Source organism: Dasypus novemcinctus, chromosome 21, assembly GCF_030445035.2.
Source record: "Dasypus novemcinctus isolate mDasNov1 chromosome 21, mDasNov1.1.hap2, whole genome shotgun sequence".
NCBI classification, from domain to species: Eukaryota; Metazoa; Chordata; class Mammalia; order Cingulata; family Dasypodidae; genus Dasypus; species Dasypus novemcinctus.
The window spans coordinates 28,983,829-29,010,201 of record NC_080693.1 but is presented as its reverse complement, the minus strand read 5'-3'; the positions used below and the strand labels follow the sequence as shown (position 1 = coordinate 29,010,201).

The 26,373-nt window shown below is 52.9% G+C and overlaps 3 protein-coding genes and 1 long non-coding RNA gene across 4 annotated transcripts; 2 read left to right on the top strand and 2 right to left on the bottom strand.

The window, feature by feature from the left end:
- Positions 1 to 2,895: 2,895 nt before the first annotated feature.
- Positions 2,896 to 15,307, bottom strand: LOC139437137 (uncharacterized). The gene is made up of 2 exons (XR_011646811.1): positions 14,849 to 15,307; positions 2,896 to 4,906 (listed from the first exon to the last, which is right to left on the bottom strand). It is a non-coding gene; the product is annotated as an uncharacterized lncRNA (long non-coding RNA).
- Positions 3,863 to 19,444, top strand: CTNS (cystinosin, lysosomal cystine transporter). Its single transcript, XM_004476976.5, has 10 exons — positions 3,863 to 3,938; positions 7,709 to 7,787; positions 9,087 to 9,171; positions 11,921 to 12,024; positions 12,142 to 12,273; positions 13,853 to 13,952; positions 14,040 to 14,159; positions 15,303 to 15,473; positions 17,667 to 17,784; positions 18,073 to 19,444. The coding sequence occupies exons 1-10, from the start codon at positions 3,878 to 3,880 to the stop codon at positions 18,204 to 18,206; spliced, it is 1,104 nt and encodes a 367-aa protein (XP_004477033.1). The 5' UTR covers positions 3,863 to 3,877; the 3' UTR covers positions 18,207 to 19,444.
- Positions 19,445 to 20,335: 891 nt separating this feature from the next.
- Positions 20,336 to 25,032, bottom strand: TAX1BP3 (Tax1 binding protein 3). Its single transcript, XM_058283754.2, has 4 exons — positions 24,895 to 25,032; positions 22,066 to 22,185; positions 21,593 to 21,670; positions 20,336 to 21,305 (listed from the first exon to the last, which is right to left on the bottom strand). The coding sequence occupies exons 1-4, from the start codon at positions 24,931 to 24,933 to the stop codon at positions 21,168 to 21,170; spliced, it is 375 nt and encodes a 124-aa protein (XP_058139737.1). The 5' UTR covers positions 24,934 to 25,032; the 3' UTR covers positions 20,336 to 21,167.
- A 170-nt stretch (positions 25,033 to 25,202) lies between these two features.
- On the top strand, positions 25,203 to 26,070 carry EMC6 (ER membrane protein complex subunit 6). The gene is made up of 2 exons (XM_004476977.4): positions 25,203 to 25,314; positions 25,510 to 26,070. Exon 2 carries the CDS (start codon positions 25,558 to 25,560, stop codon positions 25,888 to 25,890), a length of 333 nt encoding a protein of 110 aa, XP_004477034.1. The 5' UTR covers positions 25,203 to 25,314; positions 25,510 to 25,557; the 3' UTR covers positions 25,891 to 26,070.
- The last annotated feature ends 303 nt before the right edge of the window (positions 26,071 to 26,373 follow it).

Below are 26,373 nucleotides of genomic sequence, written 5' to 3'. Positions count from 1 at the left end.
GCAACAGTGGTAACCAATCAGTGTTTCTAAACCTTTCTTTAAGTTATTACACACACACACACCCCAAGCCTTTTAGACTTTTTTTCCTAATCACCCCCCAACACCATGACATTTTAATGCCAATGATATACTCTTTATCATTTATGTACTCTACTCTGGCCTTTTGGAGGATCACAAACCATTGTAATATCTAAAGTTTTCCCTCCCCCCTCCACCAATTTTAATCCCCTTTGAGAATACATGCTTAAGTGCATTTTCTCATTTAAGTCTTTTTTTTTTTTAATTTATTCCCCCCTCCCATCTGCTCTCTGTGTCCATTTGCTATGTGTTCTTCTATGACTGCTTCTATTCTTATCAGCGGCACTGGGAATCTGTGTCTCTTTTTGTTGCATCATCTTGCTGTGTCAGTTCTCTGTGTGTGCGGCGCCATTCTTGGACAGGCTGCCGCGCTGGGTGGCTCACCTTACGGGGCACACTCCTTGTGTGTGGGGCTCCCCTCCGCGGGAGACACCCCTGCGTGGCAGGACACTCCTTGCGCGCATCAGCACTGCGCATGGGCCAACTCCACACGGGTCAAGGAGGCCTGGGGTTTGAACCGCTGACCTCCCATGTGGTAGACAGATGCCCTAACCACTGGGCCAAGTCCACTTCCCATCAGTTAAGTCTTATGAGGTAGGTATTACTGTCCTAGTTTTCACAATGGAATAATTAAAGCTGGAGAAAGTTAAGTAGCATGCAGGGGAGGGAAAGTCGGATTCAAACCTGTGTAGTCTTTTATCTCCAGGCACACATTCCTAGCAACAACCTGTATTCTCCTTTAAAGAAGAGAGACCCACGGAGTTCCAGGCTGTAGAACAGAAGGCACCACTGACTAGGATTCCTGGCAAAGGGAAGTTACTGTAAGAGATCCCTAACTTCTGTTCCTGCAAGGAGGGAGTAAGTGATTGGGAGGGAAGGGAGATATCCTGGAGCATTTTTATACACCTGGAATATGGTTAGGACTTTCATGGGAAGAAGGGCATGCTCAACAGAGCCCAGTGGCCTGAAGTGTCCATTTCTACCTTGTAGCTTTCACAAAATACTGTTATAGTTGTAGTGCATAATTATTAATCTGACCCTTTTTTAAACGTTTTAATTGACTTATCTCTCAGTTTTACTCTAACTGCTCTGACATCTTTCGTCCAAGGTGTTTCAGCCTTTGGGGCTGAGGAACTTTTGCTGACCAAGTGTTTGAGTTTCTCAGTTTACATTCTGTTCCTGCAGAATGAGAGAGAAGCTGGTTAGGCCAGATTCTGCATCTGCCCAGAGGAAAACCCAGACTCTCCCAGGAAACAAACTGAAACCTGAACTTCAGGGCATGTAGAAGATACGAGGAGCACAGAGTGGCATGCGAGAGAGGGCAGCCATTCTATATATACAGGAGAGCAGTTCCCCACATGTCAGAATACAGAAAGTGGAGATCAGGGAACATCGGGTTAGAGCACCATGGGCAGAGCCTCCAGAGGAGGCCGGAAGATAAGGAAATCAATGCAGAGCAGATGGGAAAGCTCCTAGGGCAAGATCTAATGGATCAGGAATATATGCAGAAGAACTGAAAGCATGGACTCAAACATATTTGCACACCAGTGTTCATCGATGTAATATTCACAATTGCTAAAAGATGGAAACAGCCTAATGCATTCATCAGCCACTGAATGCATAAACAAAATGTGATATAGACCTTCGATGGAATACTATTCAGCTGTAAGAAGAAATTAACTTGGGATGCTTATGACAACATGGATGAATCCTGAGGAAATTACGTTGAGTGAAATAAGCCAGACACAAAGGGACGAATATTGTACGGTCTCACTAATGTGAACTAAATACAATGAATAAACTTAAGAGAGTTAAACTATAGAATATAGCTTAGTAGGAGACAGAATATGGGTTGAAAAGGGGGAGCTGATGCTGAATGTATGTAGAATGCTTAATAAGTTCAATTATAAATATGTGGAAATGGATAGAGTTGATGGTTTCGCATTATAGTGGGTATGACTAAAACTACTAATTTATACATGTGATTGTGGCTGAAATGGGTAGTCTTGGGAGGTTAATGTTAATTGAAAAACTGCTAGAGGATAGTATAATGTAGTGATTTCAGTGGTAGATGAGATTGTGGTTAATAATACAGAAGAATGTCCCACGGGAAGCAGATTTGCCCACCAGACGGGAGGTCCAAGGTAAAAACCCAGGGCCTCCTGACCTCTGTGGAGCTGGCCCACACACAGTACTGATGCGCACAAGGAGTGCTGTTGCCACACAGGGGTGTCCCCACATAGGGAAGCCCCATATGCAAGGAGTGCACCCTTAAGGAGAGCTGCCCCACGCAAGAATACAAGCGGACACAGAAGAACACGCAGCGAATAGACACGGAGAGCAGACAACTGGGCGGGGGGGGGGAGAGAAATAAAGTTTAAAAAGGAAAAAACAAATATTGAATATGAAAAAAAAGAATGTCTATTACAGGATAAGAATATGATGATTCGTGGGAAAAATATAACTAATGTAATTTTATAGACTATAGTAAATAATGTATTTTTTTATAGCAAAGGCAAAGAAGGTACTATGTCAATGCTAAAGGTCAAAGAAAAAATAGAAAAAAAAGTGGGATTTAGTTTTATGAGATGTGAATATGATCAACTTTTTTTTTTTTCATCATTAACAAGGAGACCCTGGTCATGTCATTTCACCAATCTGTGCTCATTTGGTCATCTTTCAGAACACTGGAGAAACAATTTAGTTTGTTTTTTTGGTTTAAATAAGATAAATGTGCCTGGACAGGATTTTTTAGAGTAATGCTTCCATAATTTGTTAAGCTGCCCTTTGTCTGTTATTTGTTTTTTGAAGTTGAAATAAAGTTTAAAAAAAAAAGATTTAATGGATCAGGGAGAGCTGCACCAGGCAAGGGAGGCCCCCCCGAGGAGATGGGGGCAGGTAAAGGTAGACAGGCTGGAGAGTCAGGTAGACTTCTTTGAGGCAGAAGGCGGGGGGAGAGTCAAAGGGCTCCAGGAGGCCATTTGAGAAACTGAAGGCAGAATATTAACAGGGATGTTTCCATACAGACCGCTCCCAGATCTCCTCTCAGGCTGCAGGAACCCCAGAGGCGGTCAAGTTGGGAAGACCTGAGCACTGTCCACTGAGGCTGCACGTAGAGACCACGGCATAGGCCTCCTAGCTGATCTGACCCAGCTTGACCCCTGGTTCACCTGCCATGTGGTGGGGTTATGCAGATGCAGCAGGCTGCCGCCCTTCCTAGATCCAAGCTGCTCCAGGCCAGCTCTGAGCTTGTCCATCCCTGTGTCCCCATGAGGAGTGATCCCTGTCAGTCCTGGAGAGCTGACACTTGTCGAATAAAAATGGCTTAGGGTCAGTTGGTGCCATTAGCCCTTGGACTCTCATCCCAGGACACAAAATGGAATTGTTAGTTTTATGGGTTCACAGATATTCGACCACAGTTTTAATAACTTTTTGAAGAAGAAAAAACAAAACCTACTAGCCAAGAAAACTGCATTCTTTCTATCTGTTAACCACATTGCAGGAAGCAGTTGAAGAGGGAAAAATTCAGGTCTTTGTCCATTTCCTCAGAGTGGGCCCTTACACAACCCAATTAGCTGCTCTGAGCCTGTTTCTCCATCTACCAATGAAAGATAAGGATACTCTTCTCTGAGGTTGTGATGCACAGCCTGTGAGGTCACAGGTATGAAGTGAAAGTCCGTTATGAGCTGTCCTGTGCCACACTTCCCGTTGGCATATTGTCCACCTGACACAGTTGATTGAGCTTTAACAACTTCTCTTGCTGTTTATTTTCTTTCCTAGTTCTTTGAAATTGAAGAACATGATAAGGAATTGGCTGCTTATTTTCATCCTTTTTCCCCTGAAGTTTGTGGAGAAATGTGGTAAGTTTAGAAATGGGTCATCAACTTTGCAGAGGGAAATGGTGACCACGGAGTGCGTAGACTGATCTCTTGTAGCCAGGGGTTTACGACTGTCCAGATCACTGCAGATGCCACCTGCCCCTTGGCCAGACACTGGCCTGATGGAACAGACAGAAGCCCAGGAGGTTTACAAGGAGCCAGATGGCTCCACAAATAACTGCCTTCTGCTCCAGGATTTTGGGTCACCAAAATCAGCACTTGGTTCCTAGAAGTCAGACTGTGGAGCCCCAAAATCTGGGGTGGTCCTTATAAAGAAAGGCTAATACCCTGCCCTTGGACCTCACAGCATGCGTTGCGGGTCCTGGGAGATGCTGCAGAGGCTGGCGAGGTGACGAACCTCGGTGGCCTGATCTGCCACCCATACATCCCAGGGGGATCCCCTGGTAAGATGAGAAAACTCAGGATGCAGCAGCTGAAGCAGAGCTAGGGCCACAAAGAACACAAGTCGGTTGTCGAGAAATACATCAGGATTTCCCATCTGGTGAGGCCTGTCCTTGAAGCAGGCCCCTTGCAGGCCCACATCATTCCAGCAGTTCTCCCACTGCCCAAAACATTTCTGGAATTCCTTCTGAAAAGAGCTGTGTCTAGCTCTCCAAGAATGCCAGGGGCCTATTATTTTTATCATGGGCTTGGCTATTGCCAAAAAGCTAATATAACTTTAAATCTCTGGCTGGAGATTTTCAAATGATCCTTATATAAACAACACAAATCCTGTGGGAGTTTCCCAAGAAGTTATCGGCCTCTTGAATCTCAGAGTAGACACAGTTATTTGATCAGTTCTACTGGGTTTGTTAGACAATCTGGTCAGGTTACTTTGCAGTCACATCTTGTGGATAAGCAATTTTCAAGAAAGGAAGGGTCCTTCAGACCTTTGAGAAAGACTCTAGCATTTCTCAGTTGAGCTTGTGCCGCAGGTCACCTGGGGGTACCTGTTAAAAAAAAAAACAAATAACATAGATACCAGAGTCCCACTCCAGGCCTGCTGGATCATATTCTCCAGGACTGAGGCCCAAGTGTGTATGCATCTGTGTGTTTGGGTATTTGTGCCACATCCAAGTTCGCGTTACAACTTCCATTAGTAATTCTAACGTACTCCCCTGGGAGAGAACCACATATCCAGCCACTGCCCTGCTTCTGCGGAAGGAAAACTCTGAGGCCCAGAGAGGGTAGAACTCTTGCCTAAAGTCAGAACTAGAAAGTAACAAAGCTGGGACCAGCACATAGCTATATCACCTTGCCTCCTTCCCTGGAATGTCTTTAAAGAAGAGAGGAAGCTACCATAAAATCACATAACTGGGATTGGGTTTCTAACCCCGTTCTACCATGCTCTCTTCTCTTTGCTTTGAGGAGAAATCACTGAGGACTGTAGATGAGGTGTTGGCCTTCTGAGTACTTTGTCCTGACTGCTTTCAGTGGAACCTTGAGGAAGGGTGGCCTAGTGGCCTAGTGGCCGGCAAGAACCTGGGCTCGGAAGCACACAGGCCTGGGTTTGAACCCTGCCTCCACCATGTCCCAGGTGTGGGCAAGACACTCTCCCTCTTGGGAGCTTCTGTTTCCTTGTATCTAAAATAGGAATAATAATACCCACCTCTCTAGAAAAGGGGAGTTGTCAGTAGAGCAGCGTGGCTGGCCTGGGGCGGGGTACAGAGTGGGAGGTATAGTTAAAAAGAGCAGAGCCTCTTTGGGGAAACTGGGGTGCTCTCGTGATTCATTTGGTGATTCTCACATGGTCCACAGAGACGCCTAACCTAGAGCAAACTTTAAAATGTCCTTTCTCATGATCGTACCTCCTAAAAACCTTCCATCTTGGGCTAAAAACACCCTGCAATTAAGGCATAGTGATAATAATAATAACTAACAATTATTATACTTAGTCCTTACTGATTACCAGACTGTGTAGAAAGTGTTAATTTCACAGTAACCCACAAGATAGGTCTTGTTATTCTCCCCATTTTTCAGGTGAGGAAAATGAGGCTCAGAGAAGTTAAGTACCTTCCCCATGGTCACACAGCTAGGAAGTATTGGAGCCAGGATACAACTTGTGACTTCAGAGCTCTGTCTCAGCTACTGAGTGAGCTGTCTTGGGTGGTAATAAATGAAGGGAAGTCAAAGTTCCCTGATATGGTTCTTTAATTTAAAAATGCAAAGACTCTGGAAAGTGTGAAGGCCTTGTCGCTCTCCCACATATGCTGACCTTTGTCCCAGCAGAGGCATCACTTTCGCAGACAGCATCCCACATTCCTGGCCTGGCTGCCGTCTTGTCAGGCATGTGGAGACAGGAACTTGCTTATCAAATGCGGGCCTCTGCTTATTAGGTAAAATTTAACAGGCAGGGTCCAATAAGTCCAACATTTGTCCGGCTGAGCAACCCAAGACAGAACCTCAGATTAGTATCAGAGCAGTCAGTATGGAATAAGAAGGAACTGCCACCAGGTCCTGAGTCTGCACATAAGGGAGGGGGTATCCTCTTCTTCTCTGAGCAGCTTGACCTCTGCTAGGGCCCGGGTGGGAATGTCTACCCATCCAGACAGAGGCAGCCAGATCTAGGGAAGACCGGAGACCCTGAACTGTAGGAGCCTAGACATCTGCAGCTCCAGGGGACAGAGCCTCCATCTGCACACACACGCACAGGGTGAAGGCAGCAGAGGCATGGTCTGCTGGGCCCCCGTAGCAGAGCCAGACCTGTGGGGGCAGGTTCCAGGGAGGCAATTCCCTCGGAGGAGATGGGGTCACCGTCCCTGGAGATGTCCAGGCAGAGGAAGAGAACTTGCTGGGTTGGGGTATTGAGGAGGGGAATCAGAGTAAACGTTGAATCAGGTCGTCTTAATTTCCTTTCCAATCTGAGCATCTAAAACCTCACATCTCCATTCCTCATGTTCTGCCTTTGAGGGGTCTGGGTAGGGGGAGACTTGGGCTCTGCCTGCAGCCTCTACTCTTGGAAGAACCATTTTCATCAACGTTGAGCACAAGATTCGTGATCATGCTCTCCAGCCTGCACATACCGAGTCAGGGTTTGAGGCCAGGGAGGTGAGCTGGGCCAGTGGAGCATGTGCTGGGAGCCTGAGGTTGGACAGGGATGTGGGCTGCCCAAACAAACACAGGAAGAGGTGAGAGCGGCTCATTCGGCCGTGCTCTGTGGCCAAGTTGCTTCTCAGTACTTCCCAGACCTCCCCAGGGGGCCTATTTGTCTAAACATCATAATGCTGAGAAAAAACTCCTGAGAGTGGAAGGATGTGTACTGTTCACCATTCTTCCCTTGGTGCCTTAATGTATTCGGCCTCAGGAAGGCACTCAGTGAATGGACTGAGTTAGGTAGTAAGGGAACCCAAGGGGATTCTTTAGAACAGGTGAAAGTCCTTGTTTTCCTGTCTCAGATCATGACTCAAATTCCTTGCAACACGTTTTGGGACCCAGGGTTCTCAAATATTTCTGAGTAACTCAACCACAGACCCTCAGATCCAGTCAGAAGGAGGGGGAGAAGGAAACATTTTCTGCTCGGGCCTGTGCCCTCCCCTGGCTCCATCTCTGGCAGCATAAGAGGAAAGAACAGAATGAGGCCTTGGGATTCCAGTCCCATCACTTAACCTCTCAGAACCTCCATGTCTCCACCTAGAACTAGGGGTCATCAAGAATCAGAACTCAAATTTAGATGCAGGGGCCCTCATCCCACTTTCTCCTGTGAGCCTGAATTCTCTGACCTAATCACTCATCATTGATTTGGGTCCTGCCAGAGTCAACCATCAACCTCACTGTTCCTCCTGTTGTGAAGCTGGAAAATGGCAGCTCAACCAATGTCAACATCACTCTTCGGTAAGTTCCCAGGCCCAGCTCTGTGCTCAGCCCCACTGTCATTCCATGACCTGCTCGGGGCTGAATCCCTGGCTGTCTGGTCACATTTCAAGTGGAATGCTCTTGGCCTCTTATCTATAAGCCCAGCCATAGAAAGAGAAGTACTGGCTGTAGGTAGAGGTCCCAAAGTAGGACCCCCCCACACCCCTCACTGAATCTTTGTTTCTGCTGGGAGGAGGAGGAAGGGAGTCTTCTTCCCCAGCCTCAGGCAAGAAGAGTCCACAAGTGACCTTCAAAGTGGCCCTTTCCAAGACTGCCTATTTAGAGCCTTGAAGGTCAGGGGGCAAGGAGCTAAGCTGCTGACCAGCATTTGTGAGGTTGTATAGGGAGCCCGAAGCAGAAGTGACACATCAGGTGGATCCCAGTCACACAACTCTCATGCTTAGTCTTGGTCCAGTCTTCCTTGTGGATATCTGGTTCAGGCCTGAGGGTCCCGACCTAGTCCAGACTATGCCAAGAGCCTGCCTCTGCCTTCTGTATCCACAGCTGCCTTTGCCCTACTCTTGCCTCCCAGCCATGAGGATTCCCTTAGATGAAGATTTAGAACCTGTCCTTTTCTCTGGACCACTCTCCCCCTTTCTCACTTCTCCTGGGACCACAGGAGGTCTGATCTCAAACCAGAACTTTGGTACCTAGGCCCCCTTCAGGCCTGCCCTTCCATTCCCAGCTCCCGCCTGCCATCTTTACACCTGGTAAATCTTACAAGTCATCCTCTTACCACCACTCTCTCTCCCCTCTTTAGAACCCTGGAGTGACTTTCCTCTGCCTTCCAAATTAACTCCAGGCTCTAAACCTGGATTGGGATCCTCACATGTTCCACTCCCAGCCTGCATGTCTGCCATATCCAATTGGACAGGGACACCCTGCTCCCTTCTCATGCCCTGCCTGGAGTGCCTTCACCTTAGTTGGTCAAATCCTGATCTTCCTGCAAATCTCTGCTCAGATCTGAGCTCCTCTGGGCAACCTTTCCCATCAGTGCAGGATGCCGGGGCCCTTCCCACCCTGGACACCTCATTTGGCATTTACAGCCAATTTCCACTCTTCCCCTGTCCTCACCTTTCCCCTACCTGACATCTCTACCTGATAAAGATAGAAACACCTGACCAGCAGGTACTCTGCCCTTCTAGCCCTCGGGGTCAAGCACACAACTTTCCCTAACCCTAATTGCTTGAGGAATGACAGCCCCAGGTGAAGTCCAGAGGGTTGGTTGAGATCTCCCAATGACCAACTTCTTAGTAATCCAGCTCTTGTCTTCCATAGGCATCCGTTAAATGCAACCTTGGTGATCACTTTTGAAATCACATTTCGTTCAAAAAACATTACTATCCTTGAGCTCCCTGATGAAGTAAGTAATGAATCTGACTGATGAATAGAGAAATGCTGGGTAACAAAAAACACATCTCCATTTAAGAGTTTGTGGGAATAAGCCACCTTATCTTTAGACCATGAGGCTGCCCCTGTTCCATCATTCTAGAAGTCTGATTTTTTACCTGTTGGCCTTTTTGGGGATAGACATTTTATGCTTTTTCCATGTAGGTGGAATTGGTAAGACAGCCTTAAGAAATATGAGTAAAAATGGTTTTAAAAACGCTGGAGAAATTTTCTAAAGCCTTGCTGTGCAAAGGGCATTCCATGGGCCAACCGCATTGGGCTTCCTTGAAAACGTTTTAGAAATGCAGAATCTTGGGCTCCATCTCAGACTTACTGATTCAAAATCTGCATATTAGCAGGAGCCCCAGGCAACTAGTGGCTGCCTTAAAGCTTGAGAAGCACTGTTGAGACACCTGGCTGGGGTGTCATTGCTAAAACCCAGAACCAGAGGCTGGTATCACAGTGATAACCATTCCTGGCCCTTATACATGTATCTATTTCTGTGTCCCTTGCTTCTTCTTCACCAAGGATGCCAGCCAGTTACTGTTCAACAGGATGTAATCCATAAATAGGGAAGGCACCAACCCAGAGGGTAAATAAGGGTTAAAACAAATAGACGAATCCAGGGATGAGATTGATACTCGTGAGGCACTTTAAGTGCCTGTGTGTTATTAAGTGCCTGTATAGCGATGGGCTACACGTTAGCTTGGCGCTCTCTAGCAAGCATGATCTGTCACGACAGTTTGGGAATCTGTGATCTTGACAATAAAGCACTGGGAAGCGGATGTGGCTCAAGTGATTGAGCTCCTGCCTACCACATGGGAGATCCCAGATTTGGTTCCCAGTGCCTCCTGGAGAAGACCAGCACACAACAAACAGACACAGCTAATGCAAACAACGAGGGGATGAGGAGAAATAAATAAGTAATGTCTTTAAAAAATAATAAAAAAGCACTGCTAAGAGAGAAGTTTCAGAGTATCCCCTGAAGGAACCCATACATCATTAGCAAGGCCATTTCTCATAACTTCCCACACTCCTGCCTAAGGATATACAGCCAGAGCACAGGGCAAGAAAGTCACTTGGCTGTAGCACTCAGCTCTCTTGAGGTCTGGCTTGATCCATAGATCACAATTAGATTCTCAGGGAAATGGACACTGATCCATTAGGGCCAAACATCTAAGTGAAAGAATCATCTTTTAAAATTTGGTAAAAGTCAAACAACAGTAAGTAGAAGAAACCTGGCAAAAGAGCCTGAGCCATATGAGTCCATGTCTGTACAGTGCAGCACAAACAGAACTTATCTATGATGTTAGGGTAGCAGTTATCTTTGGGGATCAGGTATGACTGGGAGGGAGCCGAACAGGGCTTCTGGGGTGCTGGAAATGTTCCGTTTCTTGATCTGGGTGCTGGTCATATTCAGTGTGTGAGCATTGCATTAGTCTGTGATATGTGTACTTTGCTGCTTAAAGGCTAATAGTCCAATTTTAAAACACTTTTTTTTTAATAATCAGAGGCAGGTCCATTTATAGGATGACCTATATGGGTACCCGCCTACCTTTCCAGACTCAGGCTTTACTGCCCCTTCTCCCCCGCCCCCCCACCCCCAATCCAGCTCTAACTGCTCCTGTCCACTCCCTAACCTTTGGTTAGAACTCAGGGGCCAGGCAGCTCAGGAGCCTGACATGAGGCACCTCACCCAGACATGTCCCAGTTTCCTCATTCATAGAAATAGGGTTAATAATGTCTGCATGAGAGGGTTGTGAGGATTAAAAGGCAACAGCAAGCACAAAGTGTCCAGGATTACACCTGGCACCTAGAAAGCACACAGTGAGAGGTAGTGATAGTTAAGATTGCATTCTGCCTCCTATCGGTCATTTTTTCCCTGCCTGGTTCCAGAAGGGATTTAGTTGCCATTTACAAATAATGCAAACGATATTTCAAGGAAAAACTTCCTAATTTAAAAAACTAGGTGAGAGGAAAACAAAACAGCAGAGGTACCTTGCAAAATGCAGACTGTACGTTGGACTCTAGGCTTGGCAGCAGCCACTTACACCATTTCAGCTGTTCTGGCAAAGCCCCTGATTCTGAGGCTAAGACCAAAAGACAGTGTTTCAAGCGTCCTCATAAAGAAGCCTTGAAACCTAATGAAGAGCATTCTCTGAGAATGAGTTGCATGGGTGGGCGTTCCCTTAATATCACACAGTATAGTAGAGGGTGGGGCCAGAGCATTCTCTAGGGAACAGATGGGGTCAGGTGGCACAGTTGTTCTGTAGAGGTGTCCTCCAGCTCCCTGCCCCCATGGGAGAACTGGACTATCAGGGGGAGTGATTGGCAGACAGGCCTCCAAGTACTCTTCCTTGGAGCAGAGCTTTTAATAAATATTGGGCAGACATGTAGTTCATTATCCCCATTTTACAGATAAGCAAACAGATCAGAGAGGGGGAATAATTTGCATAGTGGCTTCACCAGGAGGGAGCCATCCCACCTTCCATTGGAATCAAGGCCATTGTTCTGCACAGAAATTAACACAGAGATGGCGGGGAGGCAGACTTGACTTGGTGGGTCGGACCATTGTTTCCCTTCTTGGTCAGCCAGCTCCGTGAAGACAGGGAGCCCGTCTGAGCTGTCCCTCCATTCCGTAGTGCAAAGCCTGGGGCTGGGGGCTGGGCATTCGGAGGGGCCGTCTGTGTGTGGCACCCAACTGAACTGAGTCTCCCTAATAGGTCGTGGTGCCTCCCGGAGTGACAAATTCCTCTTTTCAAGTGACGTCTCAAAATGTTGGACAACTTACCATTTATCTGCATGGAAATCATTCCACACAGCCTGGGTAGGCTGGCCTCGGCCCAGGGGGGCATTCTGTGATAAGAAGGGAGGCAGTGGGGTGGGGGACACTTCTTTCAGAAGTCTAGCCTCAACTCATCCTTGTCCCCAAATCCCTTTCTAGCCCAAGAATACGCTTCTTGGTGATCCACAGCAACACCGTGAGCATCATAAACCAGGTGATCGGCTGGATCTACTTTGTGGCCTGGTCCGTCTCCTTCTATCCTCAGGTGATCAAGAACTGGAGGCGGAAAAGGTAACAGGCTGAGCTTGGTGTGCGGATCCCTTTGGGGCTGGTGAGCCCCGGGCGTCCCAGCGTGGTTGCCTGCAGCTGCTCCTCAGGCTTCCCTCCTCTGCCGCTCCCGTCCCGGCCTGAAGGCTGTCGCCAAGAGCCTGGGGTAGGACATCGGTGCTGGGCGTTTGGTCCCTCACCCCGTGAAAGCAGCAAAACGGCGTCCAGGCCGGGTGGGAGGTTTGCCCTGACTCTGCTCTGCCCTTCGCCCTTCTGGTCCAGAAAGAAGAATTGTCAAATCATGCGGTGGTGCCAGACTTATCCTTTAGCCTTAGAGATTAAGCAGCCCCGGCCCTTTTAAAGACAGAATGGGCCCACTGAGCCCCTCAGACCTCAGGCGGGCATGCAGGCCAAGCCTACCTGGTGGCTGGGGTGGTTGGTAGCCCTGCGGTGCCAGGTACCAATTCATAGGCACTTCTTCACCATGAGAGGCATCTCTCCAAAGGAAGAGGATTTTCCTGTGAACTTGCCCTCAGCCTGTGGGGATGGAGTGCCACAGCAGCCCAGGGGAGGGCGGCCTCTCCTGGGGCTTCCCCTGCTTCGGTCCTTACCCCACGGACCTGTCGGGGCACGGGGCTGCCTCACCTGTGCCCCCTGGGTCTCCTCCTCACTGCCCGGGGTATTTCCCGTGGGAGGCTCTCCACTCACTCACTCCTGTTTGTCATCTGCTTGTGCAGTTCAGTCATTTGGGGGGATCGTTGGCACGGTCAGCCCTGAGGGTACTGGTGACCCACAGCATGGCGCCCAGGCTGCCTGCCCACCTGATGTGCAGACATCCCCCTTTCAGTCGACCCCTCCCAGGGCCCAGAGAGCAGAGCCCCCCGGCCTGGTGTCTGCTCCTGACACAGCCTCTCCCCCCAGCCACTCTGTCACATGGACACTTTCCTGACAGCCGTTTCTGAGCTACCTGAAACTATGGGAAGGGGAAGCGGAGAGCTGGGGGTTTCCTTCAGGGACCACCGGGGAAAGTGGGTTAGAAAGTGGTGGCCTCAAAGGGGCTGGTAAGGGGCAGTTTCAGTAGGAGGGCCGGAACTGGCTCATTCTCAGCCCCAAGAGCCTGGTAATCCCGAGAATATTGTGTCCTCTCAATATATACTTGTTGAGTTTGTGAATGTGCCCACCTGGCCAAGGCAGGGTCCCCTGTGGCCAGGGCTTCCACAGCCTGTTGATAAAAGCAGAAAGTGGCCCTTCTGGCTAAAGTGGCAAAAAGGCGTTCCCGTCCCCCGCAGTTAGGTCTGCATCTTTGTGCAGCCGGGACAGGAGCTCTACTGCAGTCACCTAGCCACGTGGGCCTCCGAGGGGGCTGCTGCCTGGGAGCCATGAGGGAGAGGCTCCCTTTCTGCAGCAAAACCTCGGAGAGGGGTAGGGAAGGTGAGAAGGAGGGCACTGAGAGGGCACTGAGGGAGGCAGGTGGCGACCGTTGTGGTGTCAGAGGGGCGTGAGGACAGTGCCCTCCTCGGGGACCAGCCCTCCTTCCCCGTGCGCTCTCCCCGTCCCGTTCCCCCCACCCCGGCCTCACCTGCCTGCCTGACCCCTCCCCCAGCGTCGTTGGCCTGAGCTTCGACTTCGTGGCCCTGAACCTGACGGGGTTTGTAGCCTACAGTGTGTTCAACGTCGGCCTCCTCTGGGTGCCCTACATCAAGGTAATGCGCTGCCCGCCCACCGCAGTCACCCACGCAGGCCCATGGCCTGCTTGCCCCTCACCACCCCGTTTCTCCACCCCCAAACAGGAGCAGTTTTTCATCCAGCACCCCAACGGCGTGATCCCCGTGGACAGCAACGACGTCTTCTTCAGCCTGCACGCGGTCGTCCTCACCCTCGTTGTCATCGTGCAGTGCTTCCTGTACGAGGTGAGAGGGGCCCCTCCACAGGCTGCTGGGCTGCCCTGTGCCTCCCACCACCCACCCACACCTGCCGTGTTCCAGAAGACACCGAGACCCTCAGAAAGGAAGTGTGCTCGTGCCTTCACTACTTACGTGCCAGTGCCAGATAATACGGCAGGCCCTACCAGGGGCACAGGGGGCCCCATACGAGTCCAAGCCCTCGGGGTCCTCCCAGTCTGGGGTGAGGGACACAGAGAGAGGCAGTAAGGACCCAGCAGTCTGAGCCGTGCTGGACGGGGAAGCTCAGGCAGCGCGTGGAGTCAGAGTGGAGGCCCTAAACCCAGCCAGGGAGGAGTAAATGGTGAACTGCCAAGATGCAGTCCACAGATGAGTTACTTTCCCCTGGAGATAAAGAAGAAGCAGGGAGTGGTGCCCTCCCCTTTGAGGCGCTATGGGCAGCTGGGTGTGCCTGGGGTCCAGGGGGCCAGTGGGGAGCAGACTCAGGAGAGGCGTGAGGAGCGCTGAGTGGCAGCACTCGCCAACGGAGAGCACGGGGCCGGGGAAGGTCAGGGCTGGGTTTTCCGGAGAGAGCTGATGTGGCCAGCTTTGCCTTCACCTCCTACAGCTGCACCACCTACCTCGGGGGGTCCCTCACACACACCAGGTCAGCCAGGGCTGTTTGCCCCCCATCTCATGCACCCTCGGGCTTTCCTTACCCTTGGCTGTGAGGCCTCCTTCCCAATGAACTCTGAGCAGGCACCCAGTTCTGCAGAGTGGGAGCAGAGAGTAGATGTTCTTGCCATTCTGGACGTACCTGGGAAGTCCAAGGTGGACTGAGCTGGACACCCTGGAGAGTAAAACGGGTGTGACCAGCACTGGGGACATAACCCCACCCGCTGGGGGCCCGGTGGCTCAGGCCAGCCCAGCCATTGACTCACTCTGTACCCCAGCCAGAGCCCATCTGGCTCTGCAATTGTCCTCCCCCCCTGCATTTCCTCGGCCACAGGGCCAGAGCTGGCCTCCCCTACATGGGCAGCCTCAGGGCCAGTGCTCACCCTCCATGCTCTCCCCTTCAGCCCACCCACCCCCAGCAATCCCCTGCCTGAGACCCTGCAGTGGCTCTGTCACCCCAGGCTCTCTGTGCCCCCTGCCCCTCACTCTCATCCTCAGAAAGGCAACCAGCGTGTGTCTCGGCCTGCCATCGGCTTCCTGGTGCTGCTGTGGCTCTTTGCTCTCATCACCATGATTGTGGCTGCAGTCGGAGCGACCACGTGGCTGCAGTTCCTCTTCTGCTTCTCCTACATCAAGCTCGCGGTCACGCTGGTCAAGTATTTTCCCCAGGTACCTCCAGAGCCTTCCTCATTTTCCATGTCCAGTAGCATGAGAGGGGTGAGGCACAGACCCCCGGCTCTGCTCCTAAGGGCAGCTCCTGGCTGGCAGGGGAGGTGAGCCCAGCAGGAGCAGCACTGAGCAGAAAGCCCACCATGGCCACCAGCTCGTCCCTGGCTCCTGGAATCCCGTGAGGGAGTCAGGAGACTTCTGACCTCACACTCAGCGCTGAGCGTGGTGTTTTAGTTTCCCAACTGCGATAACAAATGCCGTGCGATGGATTGGCTTAACAACAGGAATGTCTAGGCTCATGGTTTCAGAGGCTAGAAGACTTGCTTCCTTCCAGGGTCAGTATCTTCTGGCCAGCAATCTTGGAGGTCCTTTGACTTTTCCATCCCATGGCAATGGACACGGCAGTGTCTTCTCCTTTTCCTTCTGAGTTCCATTGACTTCCAGCTTCTTGCTTCTGCCATGGCTTCTCTCTGTGACCTTCTCTACAGGGGCTCCAGTAATAGGATTAAGACCCAGTCTGATTTGGTTGGGCCATGCCTTAACTGAAGCAGCCCCAGCAAAAGGGCCTATTTACAATGGGTTCACACCCTCAGGAATGGAGTAAGATTAAGAACCTGTTTTTGGGAGTACATAGCTGCAAGCCAGCATGTCATTCCCCTTCTCCATTTTAGGCCTTCCTCAAGCCTTCAGTTCTGCTCCTGCCACTGCCCCTGTCACCACCCCTGACACCGCTTACAAGTAGCAACAGGATAAGCAGGGGAGACTGGAGAGAGCTCACCACTGACTGCATCCTTCACTCCGTGCTGAGATGCCTTCCTGGGGGTCCCCTCCAGGGGCCTCCTTGTGGGCCAAGGGCCCCTAGAGGCTCCTCAGACAGTCCTATCAGATCCAGGCTCTTAGAACCAAACACTTCCTCCCTGCGGCTGGCATCTGCATACGAAACACCAGTGGTCTAGGATGAGGTCAAATATCAACTAGCTGCCAACTGCAGACTTCCACCCCTTCATCCAGGGCCTCATCTCACTCACCCCACTTCGAATGGAAAGGCCACTTTTCAGCTTCCCCAGCCCTGGGAACTTTGGGTTGTGTGGGCTCTGAGGAAGAGAGCATTTTGACTGGGGGATGAGGCCGATATCTTGGAGGACATAGAAACAGAGACAGATCCTTAAGGATGAGTGAGCATTCATTGCTTGGCCAATGGGAGGGCCACAAAGGCACAGGCAGAAGGTGGGGAGGCGGCAAGGAGGCCTTGGCTGGCTGAGCAGCGCCAGGAATGTTGAGGCTGGGAAAGTAGGCCCGGTCCCAGGGGCTGGGGAGGAAGGCTTGAGTTGGGAAGGTCTTGAGGGAAGTGGGGTGCAGGGAGGCTTGGGGCTGGGAACCCTGGGAGGCTGGAATAACTGGGAACTGGAGAGGTGGCAGTGAGTGTGGAAGAGGGCAGGAGAGAATCTCAGGACAAAGAAAGGGCCCTGACCCTGGCTGACTAGGAGAGGACCTAAAGAGGCCGAGGCAAGGCAGAAGGCAGTGCTGGCCAGAGGAGCCCGGGGGTTCTGTGGTCTTGGAGGAAGGATGTGGTAGGGGCAGCCAGAAGAGTGGGGAGGTCCAGGGTTACCACCCACGAGACCTGGGGAGCCTAAGATAGCAGGGGCGCCCAGCCCGAGCTGAGGGGCTCTCAACTCCTCTCTACGAGGACACTAAGGCTGGGGAGAAGTCAAAGAACCCGCCTAAAGGTGACACAGCTCTGGTGATGGAGCTGGAATTCCAAGGCAGGCAGTCTGACTCCCAGCCCATGTTCTTCAAAACAGTAAGTCCAGCTGAGCCTGGGGAGAACCTTCACTGGAGGCGAAAAAAACCATTTGCTGGAAAGCCAGGATAAAGCTTTGTACTAGGATGAAGAAGGATGAGGAAACTCAAGAAGGCAGTGCCATCTCCGTCTGTTGGAGTTGTGAGGTGCAGGGAGGCGATGAGGGAGGGCTCTTTGCTGTGCTTGCAGATGAGACCCCAGGCCCAGTCCAAGCTGTTTCCCTTGACCAAGGCTCGTCACAACCCAAAGGTCATCGCATTCCTTGATCCAAGGCCCAGGCACGTGAGTGGGAGGAATTAGAGCCACTCTTGTTTGGAGTGAAGGTCACAAGGCTCATGAGGCAGCTGCCCAGCCCCCTCACCATCCTCCATCCGTCTGTCTACCCACCCCAGGTCTACATGAACTTTTACTACAAAAGCACTGAGGGCTGGAGCATCGGCAATGTGCTCTTGGACTTCACTGGGGGCAGCTTCAGCCTCCTCCAGATGTTCTTCCAGTCCTACAATAATGGTGAGTCAGCCAGCAGGTCACCTGCTGGCCACCAGGTGGGCTGGGGGTGCTGGCCAGGGCCAGCCTTCCTGGGACCCCCAACCTAGACCACGCAAGCCTGGGAATCCAAGCTGACCCCAGACCCCAAGGTGACAGTCAGCTAAGGGGTCTTTGCAGCTACAACTGGAGGATTTGTGATTCCCTGGGCAGTGAAGGAACCCTCTCCAACCCCCCATCACCCTACCATGCTCCAGCTGCTTTAGGGGCTGCCAATCTAAAACCAGTTCCCTCTCCTCTGGATGTTAACAGACCAGTGGACACTGATCTTCGGGGACCCAACCAAGTTTGGACTCGGCCTCTTCTCCATCTTCTTCGATATCGTCTTCTTCATCCAGCACTTCTGTTTGTACAGAAAGAGACCAGGGTATGAACAGCTGGACTAGCACCCAGGACCCTGGGCACTGGTTGGGGAAGGCTACAGCCCAGCAGAGGCTAGAGAAGTGGTCTGGAGTGCAAGGCTGGCTCGGTGTGCCCACCATGGAGAAACACCCTGTTCCTGAGGGCCAGACAGCTCCAACATGAAGCAGCCTGCCTCTGTCCAGGACCCTCCCAGGCTGGCCAGGAACCTCCCTCTGGGACATTCTCCTGACTCTGCCCCAAGACTAAAAGCCAGACTGCTGGCGGCCCCTTCCTAGAGGCCTTAGCCCTTCCCGGGCCTCCCTGGCCAGGCTTCTGGCCCTCCTGCATCTTGACGCCACCACCTCTCTTTTCTTTAAGGCATCTGGCAATATGCATAGTTCTGACAGCTGTCCTAGGCAGGACAGGGTGCTGAGCCTCGACCTGAAGGCCTTGTCCCAAGGTTCCAGTGTTTCTGGGAGCAGCTTGAAGGGCTGACCTTGCAGCCAGGAGAGCCAAGGTTCTGACACATTCCCAGAGATAAGCAGCCAGGTGCCAGAGCTGTGGGCTCAGAGGTGCTGGTGGCGGAGGGGCCAGGGCTTGGGCTTAGGCCCTCACTGCAGGCCACACTGCCTGAGCACTCACACTCCTGATACCTGTTCTCCATAACTCAGCTTCTGTGAGTGGAGGTGCCCATGGCCCTGGGCAGGGCCTGGTAAGGAGAAGGATTTCTCAGCCCCGAGGTGCCTACCAGATGGCTTCTGAGCTGGACTCAAGCCCAAAGCCTTCTGGATCTTTGTCACACAAAGTCAGATTATCAGACTAACCCCCTTAGGAGTTTTCAGGGGGATTTTTCTCCGCCCTCTCTGCCTACCTCCGCTTTCCCAGCAGCAGGACGCTAGGGCCCACCTGAGACCGTCCTGCTCCTTACCCTCCACCTAGAAGGCAGGACATACACACTACCAGCCCGTGCCTTAGAGGCCTGTTCTACCTGCCAGAAGGGGGGGCAGGCCCCCTCCTCTCACCTTCCCCAGACCCCAGGGCTTTGCCCATTCAGAAGCCTCAGAAGAGGACTTGGGACCACCTCACACAATCCTCACAGGCCCCACCGTTCCCAAACCTGCTTCCACCCAGAGCTGCTGCTCCTCTGACGGCAGGAGAGGAGGGCCCCAGGACGTGCCTTCTATACACCTTGAGCTTGTCAATCCCCTGGGAGACTTTTTCACTACGAGGTCACTGTAAGGGGCCTATAACCCTAATTAAAACCTGACTTGCTTCCTCTCTACACTCTGAGCACCGGCTAGACCAGGAGGCGGGCGTGTTGCCCTTCAAAATCAAGTCCCTGGGGCTTAGCGAGGTGAACTTGCTCACTTGTACAACGTTCGCTCATCCCGTGGCGGCCGCAAGCTGACCCAGCACTTCATTCAGGGGAGCCCTCGGCTGGTGCAAGATGCCTCCTGCTCGAGGCCGGGCCAGGTAGGTCTCCCGGGGTCCTTGTACCTTCCATCACCAAGGGCAAGCAGCTGAAGCTGTGGGCAAGCCACTAGGAGGAGAGGCCTTAAAGTCGCCCTTATCCAGGTGTAACAAATACCAAAGAGCTTAGGGTCTTGTTTCCCTAAAGCAGAGACCGCAGTCGGACCAGGCCTCCAGAGCCAAGTGATTTGGGACATGCAGTGATTTTTTAAATGGGAGAATTTACCTGAAATTCCAAAATCTTGTCTTTCCCTGAAATATCTGATTTGGCCGTGCCGTGTGGGTCTGTGTTCCCGCCTGGTGATGACTTCTTGGAGCTGGGAATGCTGCCACTGCCAGGTGAGGGCTCCAGCCGACCCCAGCTGATCCAAGTCTCAGGGAGCAGGTGTTTTCTTCTCTGTGAACCCCTTGGTTCATGAGGCCCCTCCCAGGATTTACGGAAGGGAAATTAGAGGCACCGAGGGACTCCACAGTGACACCAAAAGCCCCCCCATTTCCCAGTTCCAGTGAGGTTATTCTGACCCCCCACAGATGTCCCGGCCGTGGACAGTGTGTTTCCCCCGGTATATCTGGGCTTCACCAGCCCCAGGCTTTCCAGCAGCTTTGCCGCAGAGGAGCAGGGGCCAGGTCAGCCATCCTTAAAACCAAAGTTCTCACCCCCAGGCCACCCCAGTACCCTACCCCAGGCTTCAGCACAGACCCCTTCTGGATTCCAGCATGGTTTATTGGGCACAAGATGTCAGGTGTATCCACAGGAACAAAAGTAAGGCTTGTTAACTTGCCAAGAGTAGTAGTTACCCCAGATGTGAGTTAGTGAGCTAAATTCAAAAGTAGAATTGGCATCTCCAAATAGTAAGATAAAAATGCTTTGTATCAAAGTTGTGATTAAAAAATACAAAAGTTAAACCCACAGACATAGAGAAAAATGGCAATCCTGAGAGCAGCCCTGAAATGTCAGCCTTGAACCTCATCTAAATCCTGTAAGCAGGTGGACCCAGGGAAGTGGGGATGTAATGGGATGACAAGAGCCTGCAACCTTGGTAGAGCCTTTCGTAGTGTATCAGGTCCCCCATTTGGGCTACGCAGGGACGTGCAGGGGGCACAGGCACTGCAGAATTTAGAGGACTGAGACCTGCAACTGCCACCTGGGGGAAAGGCCCAGGCCCGCCTGTCGTTTTCCAGCTTTGTGGCAGCTCTCAGGAAGTGGCGTCCCCCCCACTTGCCCAAGCACTGCTGTGACCAGGCGGCAGGGGCTAGGGGCATGGCCCGTGCTCACTGCAGGCTGGCTACAACTCCCCTCCAGACCCCTGTTGTCAACCCTCAGTGTCCCAAGGGAGGGAGCTGCTCCCAAAGCCTCAGGCAGCAATGGCAGGGGAAGGAGAGAGGGTCAGGTCTCAAGGACATACCTCTGGGACCAGCTTCTGCCCTTCTGAGCTGGGGCCCACACTGGGCAAACACCAGGAGGAGGGGCAGACAGAGGGGAAGTGGTGTCACTGTACAAATAGGCGGCAGGCACTTGGAGACGTGGCAGGCTGCTAGGACAACATCGACTGCTGCACGGCCTTCTGCAGCGACTGCCGCGTCACCAGCAGGCGCACCACCTCCTCTGAGCGCTTGGTGAGCCGCTTCCGGGCCTGGTCGTGCGTGACCATGGTCATGTCCCAGCCATTCACCTGGCCCAGGGAGAGAACACAGCACGTCTCAGCTCCCCGCCCTCTGGGTCTGGAAGGAGGACAGGCTTTGAGGGGCCTGGGTCACCCAAGCACCCCCAAGCTGATAATCCCCAGGGTTAGGGGACAGCAAGCACGGGGGCCAAGGCATGCAGTGGATGGAAAGCCAGCAGGGGCTCCAGAAGAGCTTCGGTGAGTCTCCTAGATGTCCCAGCAGGGTCCCAACCCCAAGTGCCTCAGAACCCCCTGGTCCAAACCCCCTGGGTTTCCTTGCTTGGGACACCTGTTACCTGCATGATCTTGTCTCCAATCTGCAGCCCAGCAATTTCAGCAGGGCCTCCCTCGGACACTCGTGTGACGTAAATGCCCTGAAAAGAAACGGCCAGGTCAGACGCTACGGTCACTGAACTGGCTTCTTATCAGTGGGGCAGACCTCAGCACGGCGTACTCCCAGCCATCTGTCTGTCCCTGCATCCAGCCTCCCCACAATGCACAGGGCCAGTGAAGGCTGTGCCAGACACTCAGGCTTTTGGGAAGCCTTGCCTACCCCACAGGGGCTCCCACCCCTGCTTCTCCTGGGGTCTGTGTGAGGTGGATGGGAGGCCCAAAGAGGGCTGGAGAGGGCCACCCCCACCCCCACTGATTCCCACCAGATCATTTCTTCAGCCATCTCAGGACTATTTGAGAGCAATGAGGCCTGCACCATCCACCCAGACCCAGGAAGCCAAGGTCCCAGACCCCCAGCACCCACCCCCTGCCTTACCTTGTCCGTCTTATCTTCTGAGAAGGGATTCTGGGAGGGATCCTGGTCAATTCCACCTCCAATGCTGAAGCCCAGGATTAAGTTCTCACCTTGACGCAGCTTATGAATTTCAACTCTTTGCTGACAAACAAAAAAGTGAGTGTGAGGAAGGGATCTGGTCTGTGTCTCCAGCAGCAGCTTGGGACTGCTCGGCCTGCCCAGAGCCATGCCGTGGAGGTGGGGCCCTCTGCAGGAATCCAGCTGGTCTGCAGCCACATGGCCCCACCCACACAACCCCATGTCCCCAGCTTGTCCCCAGCCTCTCCCCCTGCCCCGATAGTCTCCAGCCCCAGCCTTAGTCAACACTTGCTCTAAGCCCCTCTTGGTCACAGAGCCAGGGTCTGTGGCTGCCATGGGTGCAAGGCCCCTTTCCCAGAGGAGGGACCCCACAAGGGCAAAGAAGGCTCAGGCCCAGGAAAGGTGCAGGCACCTTGCTGAGGCAGCTCAGAGGCAGAGCCAGCCCTGCAAGGGTAGGACAGGAGAAGTTCTGAAAAGGCCTTGAGGACCAAACATGCACAGAAGGGAGAGGAAAGGCTTTCCTGGCCAAGGGAACAAGCACAGAGGCTTGAAGGTACGGTGGATACGTGTCCATGAGAGCAGAGTAGACATCACAAGCCATGAACTGGAAGTGAGGTGAGACTGATGGTCATGCTGGGGCCAGTGCAGGAAGGTTGTGGGGAGCAGGCAAGGCAGTTCTCCCTAAGCCCCAGGCAGTGTAGAGGACACAGGAGTGCCCTAGGGCTCTCTCCCACCATGCTCTGGAGTTCAGCAGGCATCCCTGAGCCACCAGATGCTTTGAGCCACACCAGATCACCCCACCCCAAAAGTTGAGTTTTTAACAGAAGGGGGGAAAAAAGTGGTGACTTGATCTGAGCCTGAGTGGACCTCACAAAGGAGGAATCACTAGCACCAGGCTTTAGGGGGTGATGAGTAGTTTGGCCACCTGACCTTGAGCCTGAGCCCACTGGGGTGGGGCAGGGCATAGTCAAGATTGAGTGCCATAGGGGGCAGGTGTAGCTCAATGGTTGAGCACCTGCCTCACATGCACAAGGTCCAGGTTCAATCCCCCGTACCTCCCGAAAAAGAAAAAAAAAAAAACTGAAGGGCCACACAGGCAGTCAGTAAGGACTGGGGAGAAGGCCCCTCACAAGGAACAGAAGCTCAACAGATGGGGGACAGCTCACGGAGGAGGGCTGCCTAAACTTGCTGAACACAGCCACCACGGAGACGGGCCAGGAGGAAGATAGGCATGTTGAGGGGAAGTGCCAGGCACCGTCCAGGGGGCAGAAGGATTTATGGAGCCAGAGTTCAGGAAAGCCAAACTAGTTTTAACATTCTCAAAATGTTGACATGGGAGAGGGTGGGGGCCTGGAGAGGATGCCTTCTCACCCCATCCCCAATCCAAGGCACGAAGGAGAGACCAGACCCTCCCCACCACACTCAGGCAGGAAGACAAGGTCCAGAGGGTAGGACTGCAAAAGGCCACAAAGTGAAGACGTCTTGGGGGGAAGAATTCGGGGGAGGCCATGGTCAGCTTTAAGCAATCCCCTTGGACCACCATGAGTGATGGGTGAGGAGCAGGAAGCATGACCCCTGAGGCCCACTGGAATTATGGGCCTCATGCCCCAAAGTAAGAGAGAGTTCCTCCAGGCCTTCTCCCCCTCCCCAACACACACCTTTGCACCCCAAGGTCAGAAAAGAGCAGGTGCATGTGCTGGGAGTCGGGGTCCTGTCACCAGCTGCCTGGTTGAGGTTAGGTAGGTTGCTGCCCCTTTCTGGTTCCTAACCTGTACCCCATTTTTTTCCAGCTAGGGAATATACCTGGCCCCTTCTCTCCGGGGCAGCTAGGGATCTGGAGAAGCCGGGGTGGTACAGCCAGGGTGAGGCTTAGCACGGCTGTCCTCAGGTCCACCCTTGTTGCCTGGGCTGGTGCTCTAAGCTCACTCTCACATGCCACCTTTATCAGAGGCTTCTGGCCACCACCCGCCAGACCAGATACTGCAGCCAATTCCTCTGGCCCCAGGGCTGGGAATTTCAGCTCCCCCATCATCAGCCCCGCAGGCATTTTTTCCCATTTTCTGACGTGTCTGAGAACTAGGCAAGAAACCTGGGACCTTCCTGATGAGGGAATGCTTTATGGGCTGGCCATCACCAGACTCCTGAGACTCAGTTTCCCCGCCTTGCCACGGGGTTGGCCTCTAGGCCCATCCAGCTGTGCCCTTGGGTCTAAGTCTAACGTCCCAGCCTCCCTTCTTCCCAAGTCCTATCCTAATAGCACCTGGCACTAAGACAAGCCAAGGCGGCTGGAAGCCAGAGACCCGAGAAGGCTGGAAGCGGGACCGAGCGGCTTGTATGAACCTGCACTCTGGGGCGAGTGGCAGGTGAGTCCCAGGAGGCGAGGCAGAAAGCGAAGGGAAAGGGGCTCCCGTGCAGGCTCCGGCCACCCCCACCCCTCAAATCCTCCGCTGGGCGGCGGCGGCTGGGGCGGAGGAAGCACTTCCTCATTCCAGAGGCTGCGACTCACGCACGTCGGGGCCGGCGCCCGCCCCCCGCGGCTGCCCCGCTGGAGACCCTGAGCCGGCGCTTCCCCAGGCTCCCGCGGCAGGGGCCTTCCTCCGCGGGCCCTGGCCTCCGTCCAGGGTCTCGGGAGCCTCTTGGGTCCCGGGCCATGTCCATCTACCGCTAGGGAGACAGCGGCCCCGCGCCGACGCTTTTGTTTGGGGTGTCAGTTTACCGCTCCGCAAATTGGGGCAAGTCAAGGCGAGAGGGAGCCCACGCGAGCGCACTCACCACCACGGCGGTGACCGGCTGGCCCGGGATATAGGACATCTCGACCCCACTCCAGCTTAACCCAGCACCGCTCAGGAAAACTCGCAGCGAAATTCACAGTGGCCGCGCCCTCTCTGGTTAACAAAGACAGTCCGGCCCGGCCCGCCCCCTCATGAATAGTTAATCGCGCTCTAGCCAATCACCGGCCGGAGCGCCGTTCAGCCTTCGGAGTCCTTTAAGTGCGTGCTTAGGGAAGAGGGGAGAGGGCGGAGCGAGTCCAGGGAGCCCGCGGCGCAGGCGCCGGGGGGCGGGGCGAGGCCTTGGCGCAGGCGCGGTTGGGGCCCTCCCAGCAGCCTCTAGCGCAAGATGGCGCCGCGGGAACCCTTATCCATGTCTGTCTGAGGAAACGCTAAGTGACTTGCGTCCTCCGCCGTGTTCCAGGTAACTGGGCAAGCCTGGGCGGGAAGGGCAGAGGTGCCTCCCCACCGACTGGCCCAAGCTCTCAACCTTCTCACCGTCTTTAAAGTTCCGAGGCCCTGGAGAGGTGCAAGGTCTCGGAAGCCCCAGGGGGAGGGGGCAGAGTGAACCCAACTCGCCGAGCTCCGAGCGGCGCTGGTAACTTGGATTTCTCCGCAGCTCCGCGTTGCTCCACGAGATAGCAGAGGCTGAGCCCCGGCGGGTGCGATGGCCGCCGTGGTGGCCAAGCGGGAAGGGCCGCCGTTTATCAGCGAGGCAGCTGTGCGGGGTAACGCCGCCGTCCTGGATTATTGCCGGACCTCAGTGTCAGCGCTGTCGGGGGCCACTGCCGGCATCCTCGGGCTCACCGGCCTCTACGGCTTCATCTTCTACCTGCTTGCCTCCATCCTGCTCTCCCTGCTCCTAATTCTCAAAGCGGGAAGGAGGTGGGACAAATATTTTAAATCACGAAGACCTCTTTTTACAGGAGGTCTCTTCGGAGGCCTCTTCACGTACGTCCTGTTCTGGACCTTCCTCTATGGCATGGTGCACGTCTACTGAAATGGGGGCAGGGATGACTTTTTTTAAAAACCGGATTGGTAAAACTGTTGCTAGAAATTAACACCGTGTAGACTTTACTTAGTTTTTAAATTGTCGAATTCGCTGCTTGTTCTGTAACGTTATAATTTATATCTGAAGACGAAGAGCCTGTTATATTCAGATTAAACGAAGTGTAAGACACTTTGTGGAGTTCTTTTCTACCTTAAGGCATACTCCCTGTCTGTCATAGGTTCAAAATTACCATGTTTTGTCTCCTGGAGAGCTGGGACTGTATTTTAGCCTTCTGTTATTTCTTTGCATTTACATATAACATCCTAAGAATAAGGAGAGGATTTGTTAATATACTAAGAACTAATATCCGTTAATATTTGTTTTCTATATGCCAGGCGTTGTGCCTTGTAATTTATACCCATTATTGCATTTAAGTCTTGCATCTATGGAATAGGTGTTGTCCCCCTGTAGATGAGAACCTGAGGCTCAGAG